This window comes from Myotis davidii, unplaced genomic scaffold (assembly GCF_000327345.1).
Source record: "Myotis davidii unplaced genomic scaffold, ASM32734v1 scaffold732, whole genome shotgun sequence".
NCBI classification, from domain to species: domain Eukaryota; kingdom Metazoa; phylum Chordata; class Mammalia; order Chiroptera; family Vespertilionidae; genus Myotis; species Myotis davidii.
The window spans coordinates 1,238,171-1,245,567 of record NW_006284349.1 but is presented as its reverse complement, the minus strand read 5'-3'; the positions used below and the strand labels follow the sequence as shown (position 1 = coordinate 1,245,567).

Sequence of the window (7,397 nt, the reverse complement as noted above, 5' to 3'; positions counted from 1 at the left end):
GCTGGTGGGGGGCGGCTCTCCCACCCCCCGCGCTGGGGCCATCCCCTGGCCCCTCGTCTGGCCTCGGGGCGCGCACCCCTGGCAGGCCCCTCGCGTTGCGTTTCCCCACTGGGCGCCACTTCCCAGTCCGCAGGGAGATGCCCTCTACATTTCCGCTTTCTCTGCGGCTTGGAGATTGCCAGATGCGCCTGTGCGCCTCGCTGGGTGTGTGCTCACAGCCCCCTTCCTCCCTGCGCTGGGCTGACATCACCCGCAGCGTTTTCTGGCTGGGCTGGGTAGGGAGATGGCCCTCTGGCAGTTTCGGGGCACCCTTGTCCCCAAGGCCAGTGCCATTGGGCGATGTTCCTTTGTTGAGGAAGGCTGATGCTCGCAATAAAAACCCCTCTAACATGACAGCTCGGCCGCGTGGAGGGACCGTGCTCCCCGGTAAGGGTGACAGCTTCTCTTTCGAGGTGTGGCAGCGCTTCCTGTTGTACAAGACAGACGCTGCTCCGGCGTTACATAAATCATCGCGTCTCCCTCGTTCGATATAAAGAAACCCTATTAGGCAGTCACTGGGGTAGAAAGGAAGAAGACTCAGTTCTAATACGGAAAATAAAAGTTTTCCATATATTGGAACACCGTTCCTCTTTGTGAAAGTTTTCATTTAAGAGTTAGAATAGACTTAACACCGTCAGCTTTCTGTTAGGACCTGTTTTGTAGCTGGCTTCATTAGGTGCCCTTCATTAAAATAAAAATACATATTAGCTCTCCAATTCCCCTGGCTGGAGATGCAGCTTCCACGTTGCTGTGAGAGTTACCTCCGTGCCCATTACTACCTCCAGTAAAATGTTCCTTGTGGGCAGCTCTGTTGTCATCTTTAAGGTCGGTAAACATCCTCCAGCAGAATTCCTCCTCTCCAGAAAAGAGATTAGTCTCATAATCGGGTAGTTTTCGGTGCACTGCACATTTGCAGTTTTGTAACAGCTCACTTATCGGAGGTTCCATCTCCCCCCCTCCCTTCCCGGCTTCTGAGTCGGGATATTTTGACAGAGGGCATTAAGCCATTGCAAATGGTGGACTTTTAACGAATAACTGCCTAATTTAAATGATTGAAAGCATTTACTACATGGAAATGGAGTTAGCGGGATAACCCATTGCGGTATATTTATTTTCCCCTCCTAATTGTATCTCATAAAATGAATGTAAAAGCCCGTTAATCCAACCCAGTGCCATTATGTAACGCCGGTTTGGAGATTGGAGTGCCCGCAGCAATGCGCAAGGTGCGCTAAAAGCCTGCCCCTGGACCGATCCGAGATCCTGGCTGCGGTGACAGCAGCGTCAGGCTAGGTCCCTGCTGGGGCGGAAGCGGGGACTGCGGCGCCCGGGTGCAGTAGGTGGCGCTCTTCTTTCTCAGAGCCTGCTGCTGCAGCCCGTGCTGTGGGACCCTTTGCCACTAGAGGTGCCCTTTTTCAAGTTATGAACTGACCCTTCCTAGTTAGACCTCAAGGCACAGCCCTAGGCCCAGACAGGAAAACCTCAAGGGAGCTGTCACTTCCTCACTTCCTTGTCATTCCTTTCTTTTTTTTAAATACAGCACCAAGAGTTTTCTTTATTTTTGTTTTCATTAAATGACAGTGCTAAAGTCTTCAAACAGTTGACATTTTAAAAATATTGACAAAAGGTCACTATTAAAAGTGTAATCGGAGCAAGTGTTGATCTCAGTGTTGTAGATTGAATTACAGCCTTTTCTTTCTCCATGTAGGCTGATCAACTGACTGAAGAACAGATTGCTGGTAAGTCCATGGCTTCAGGAAGTCCCCAGCAGGCCAGAGCTAGGCATCAGTCAATCTATAAAAATGAAAACCAGCAGAAGTATTTAGATGTTACTCCTCGCCAGTATTTTGGAGATACAGTGAAAGGACGCAGAACTAAGAATATCCATTTGTTACGCTCTGGAGTAGCCGACTATGTTTCACGGTGCGAGGTTTTGTATATAATGAGATTGCGCTGAGTTTACTACTCAGACACGTAGTTTGGAATTTTTATGGCACAGGTCTTTTAGTAATCCACCTTGAAAACCTGTGCTTGCTATTCTAAAATCTATGGGAATGGGTGAAAGTGAGTGTTAAGACCATTATAATAATTGGGAAGGGAGTTGTTTTAGTTTAGATTTTAGTATTCCCTGGAGGACTTTTTTGGGATGGTTTCTCCTTAGGAAACCAGAAATGCCTTTGGAATATTCTGAATGCCCTGTAGAGAGAACACACTGGCTGCCTGGAATGCACATTTTAGTAACCGTCATGTTGCTAGGAAAACAAGGCCTTCGTATGGCTGTAGACATTTTAACAGGAAGGGACCTTAAGGGGACACAGACCAATCTTGGTCTCATTTCAGTGTGTTCAAGCTTAGCCTTTAAAGATGTGAGAATACTGTGGTTTTACGGAGCTGGTTAACAGGAGCAGTGTTTGCTTTATGGTCTGCTGTAGAGAGGCCAGTCCAACAGGACTGTTGTAGTCTTTATTTCAGTAGATAAAGCCAGGCAGTTTCGGGTAGCTTGCACACCTTGGACCACTTGCTTTGGCAAGCCCCAGGGAAGTGTGCGTTGTGGCTGGCTTGGGTGCAGACATTCGTTCTAAAAGGTAAACTTTTGTTTTCAGAATTCAAGGAAGCTTTCTCCCTATTTGACAAAGATGGCGATGGGACCATCACAACAAAGGAACTTGGCACCGTCATGAGGTCACTGGGTCAGAACCCAACAGAAGCCGAATTGCAGGATATGATCAATGAAGTGGATGCTGATGGTAAGGGCTTTAGAACTATGAATGAGCACCAGTGTTCATTCAAGTTCGGACATGTTACGGGATCGTCTCTCAGGTCCCACAGCAAAACAAACGTGCAAAGATCTTTTCTGTGGTTGCCTTCTGGCCACTGACAATGTAAACAGGAGATTATGGGCCTGCCTTTCGCCCTGCTCACCCGGCTAGAACGTTTCCTGGATCGGATCACTGTATTGTTCTTTTCTACCTGCCGTGACCCACAGCTCAGTCTTTTATCCACTGGCCCATGAGTCTGCACTGAGTTCTGTGGGGAAGTAAAAGACAAATAGCCATCGACCTTTTTAACAAGCCTATTGTCTCTAAGAGGAGGAGAAAAAACCCTTAAGTGAAGTGGGTGAAGAGCATTGTTAGAAACTAACAGAATTGGATACAGTGTGAGCTGTAGATGTGTGTATTGAAGAGAATTTTGAAGTCCTTGTGAGGCTTGGAGGTGTGGGGTCGTGATGGACTGTAGGGAATAGATCTGCAGAATCTAACAGAAGGAGAGGATGTGTAAGGCATGGGGCAGGAAGGAACAAGCAAGAACCCCTGTAGCAGTTGGTCACCAATTCATCATCTGAATTCTAGAACCGTGGGCAGTAGATCTTTTATTGTTTGCTTCTATCAGTAAACAGTTTTTGAGACCCCCTCCAAAAAACCATACACACAAACACACACACACTAGTAAATGTACTACACAACATTGTAGAACATAGTGATCTAAGAAGAATTTGGATCTGGACTACTTTCTAGATGATTGACTTGATAGTCATTTAAAAATAGGGTTTTGAAAGGTGATAAAAAGTTGAGTCAGGTGTGTCATGTACATTTAGAAGCAGGGGCTTTGGTTAAACTCTTTAACAATGGTTTTAGCCCATTCACACTATTTCTAAAGACTGTTTTCAGCCTTAATATTGCTTTGGAAAAAGAGGTTGTCCATAGTTCTCTCCAGTGTGCTAAGGTTATCAAATTTCTCCAGTAAACCCTGGGGAACTGAGCTTGGGGACTGGCAGAGCATATTAGGCTCCCTGAGATTTGTATGGAACAAGGGGTGGGGCTGTGGTGAGAGGTCCTGGTGACAGAATCTGGTATTCACAGTGAATAAATATGATGATGCCTAAGGACATGCATCTCTGCTTGGCTGTGAGCATGCTAAATACTTAATATTGACTTGCATGAATATCAATAATGCTTTACGTGAGGCCAAAAGAACTTGAAAGGATCTGTTGAATTACTGTTTTGATTTAAAGGTACTGGTGAAAATGAGCTTGACCTAAAGCTTTCTTCTTCTAGTTTAACTTTATTTCCTCTTAATTCAAGTTACGTTGTTAATCGAGTGGTTTGTCTCTGGCGAGTTCATCTAATACTTCGTATCAGAGGGGTTGTTTGGAAGATTGGCCATAGAACAGATTCTTTTGACACAGTTTTCTCATGTTAATGGTCTGAGCTGTGAAAACACTTCTGAGTTTTGCCCTTAATGGGAAATAAAGATACTGAGTGGGGAGAAAGCCATTAGGTGACTTCTCATAACTGTGGCTGAGAAATGCCCCCGAGAAGACGTTCTAACCTTTATGGTCCATGGCATAATAAAGTCAGTTTGTCCCCCTCATGATCCTTTTCATCCCTGGGGGCCCAAATCTAGGCCTTGACCAGCACCACTAGCCAAGGGCGAGTTGGCTCCCTCTGATTGCCCTAACTTGGAGTGGGGGTGGGAGGGGAGTGCGGGAGAGACAATCTGGAATGCTTCCCTTGGGAGCGGAAGGAGTCAGCCTTCAGTGCTGTGTGCTTTTTCTCCTGAACCGAACAACCCCCTTCAGTGGTCATGGTTCTGTATATGCAGTTTCCTTTGCATTCTTAAATGCTGTGCAGGGCATTGATTGTTAATTTGAATCATGTGAAATCGCCCTGTGAAGTACTGCAACAGTTTAAACTTACAAATGGTTCAACCAAATAAAATAATTTACCAGTTTGTCCTAGCAAGCGCTTACCATTCCATAAAGTGGTTCTAAAATTATTACTGCAGAGGAGCATTGCTGGAGCACTTATTTTACACAAACTTTTTGTTTTCACTTGAGGCAATGGCACCATTGACTTCCCAGAATTTTTGACTATGATGGCTAGAAAAATGAAAGATACAGACAGCGAAGAAGAAATCCGCGAGGCATTCCGAGTCTTTGACAAGGTAATCCTGCATCTGCATTGCAGATGGTACTTAAGTACTGCTTTTTGCTCTCCTTGCTAAAAGCTTCAACAGTCTGTTCTAGTTAGAACACTTACCTAACTGCCCGAACCTCTGAAATCTCACTTTCAAATAACCCCGACTTATTGCAGTAACTTTATCGAGTAAGGGAAAGCATAATAAATAGCTGAGAAAATTTGAACCACGTTTCTTGATTGGGGAAATTTCTATTAGCTTTTGAAACCCCCCTGTGTATTCTGCCCTCGCAGACTGCATGTACGTAGTGGGTAGAGGAGGGACTGGAGATCGAATTGTCGACGAGAGCAGAGTTGGCAGTAACTCGAGAGGGCATAATTGAGTCAAAGACCTATTTGCCCACACTGACCCACTATCAGCCTCTATTGCTAACAATTGCTGAATGTTCACAGGATGGCAATGGGTACATCAGTGCGGCAGAACTACGTCATGTCATGACAAACTTAGGAGAAAAACTAACAGATGAAGAAGTAGATGAAATGATCAGAGAAGCAGATATTGATGGAGATGGACAAGTCAACTATGAAGGTAAAACAGTGTTTCTTTAGTTTTTAAGAGTCTTCCCTTCAGAATCTATAAACAAGGTAACTTTCACTAGACATGCACTAATTTTTTTTTTTACGCAGAGCAGAGGTGGTGGGTTCATAAAGCTGCTTTTGAAGATAACTGAGTTATGACTATTTGTCTTTTCAGAATTCGTACAGATGATGACTGCAAAATGAAGACCTACTTTCAACTTTTCCCCACCTCTAGAAGAATCAAATTGAATCTTTTACTTACCTCTTGCAAAAAAAAAAAAAATCATTTACTCATTCTGTTTCTATATAGCAAAACTGAATGTCAAAAGTACCTTCTGTCCACACACACAAAAAATCTGCATGTATTGGTTGGTGGTCCTGTCCCCTAAAAGATCAAGCTACACATCCGTTTTACAGTATAAATCCTCGTACTACCTTAACGATAAGGAAGCACTTAGTGGACTCCTTGCAGCTCCATTTGCTAATGATTAATACACTGTTTGGGCTGGCCAGTTTTTCATGCATGCAGCTTGACAATTGAGCACAGTCAGGCATTTGTATTAAAAACGAAAAACGAAAAAACAAATTCAAAACCTATTCAGATGGGTTCTAGTTCAGTTTGTTAGTAGAAATTGTCCTAGCTTGGTTTGCTGAAAGCAAACACATTTAAAATTGGTTTACCTCAGGCTGTTGTGTAGAAAAATGGGTGAAGGATAAACTGTCTAGACGTAGCCCCACTAGCAGGATGATGGTCCCTCTTGTACTTCCATGTGCCCCGACCCGTGGTGACGGTGAGGCATCCTGGTGGCATGCCCACGTGTGTTGGTTTAGCGTTGTCTGCGTTGTGCTAGCGCAAAATGGGTGTCAGGCTGTCACCATTCACACAAATTTTTAAAAAAGAAACTTTTACCAAGGGAGCATCTTTGGACTCTCTGTTTTTAAAACCTCCTGAACCGTGACTTGGAGCCAGCAGAGGTAGGCTGTGGCTGTGGACTTCAGCACAACCATCAACATTGCTGTTCAAGAAATTACCATTTAACGTCCATTCCAAGTTGTGTAAATGCTAGTCTTTTTATTTTATTTTTTTTTTCCAATAAAAAGACCATTAACTTAAAGTGGTGTTAAATGCTTTGTAAAGCTGAGATCCAAACGGGGACAAGGCAGTTGGAGGGGGAGGCCCAGTGCACCTGTAACTGCTCCCAGCCCAGCATTGGGTTTCCCTCCCCCGCTCCCTCCCAGCATCCCAGCACCAACCTCCGAGCTGAGACCTCGCCTCAAACCAGGCAAATTGCGACTGCTTCATCATATTTATGGATGTGGAGGTCTATTGTGTTTTCACCCGGGGGGGGGGGGGGCAGTGAATCATGATATCTTAATGATTATTCAGATAGTAGAGCTCTTAATGAAGGAAAAAAACCCACTTTTTCTCTCAAGCATGTATTTAGGGGTTCGTCTCAGTCGTGCTGCTGATTACCTGTTTTACGTAACTAACCATCTGTGCAAGAGACATGATTCAGTGTGTAACTCAATCCTCGCTGTGTGTGGTAGAAGCAGTAGTCACTTTTCTAAGCCAGTCTCTTCATGCCTAAAAGACACTACCAGTCACCTTTTGATTCACGATTATTTTTAAGTTATGATTATCCTCTACCGTAGCCTCCTTTTACTTTTTAAAAAAAGTTGACTTGACTTTGCTTCCCCCCCCCCCCAATAGAACTAATGGTAGCCCTCAGCTTGAAAGTAAACCACCATCCCAGAGGGAATGTTGTGTCTAATTATAAACCTGTAACCAAAACGAAGATGCTGGTACTGGTCTTGGCCGTGGGATCGGTCTGCTTTTAAAAAGCCCCTTTGAAGGCATGTTGCATT

The 7,397-nt window shown here is 44.5% G+C and overlaps 1 protein-coding gene across 1 annotated transcript in view; it reads left to right on the top strand.

Annotated features, from left to right (window-relative positions):
- CALM1 (calmodulin 1 (phosphorylase kinase, delta)) overlaps positions 1 to 6,646 on the top strand; it is a 7,584-nt gene extending 938 nt beyond the window's left edge. The window contains exons 2-6 of the mRNA XM_006754719.2: positions 1,745 to 1,775; positions 2,640 to 2,783; positions 4,874 to 4,980; positions 5,406 to 5,541; positions 5,707 to 6,646. Coding sequence (XP_006754782.1) covers positions 1,745 to 1,775; positions 2,640 to 2,783; positions 4,874 to 4,980; positions 5,406 to 5,541; positions 5,707 to 5,735 — 447 coding nt within the window. The 3' untranslated portion in view covers positions 5,736 to 6,646. The remainder of the gene's footprint in view (positions 1 to 1,744; positions 1,776 to 2,639; positions 2,784 to 4,873; positions 4,981 to 5,405; positions 5,542 to 5,706) is intronic.
- The last annotated feature ends 751 nt before the right edge of the window (positions 6,647 to 7,397 follow it).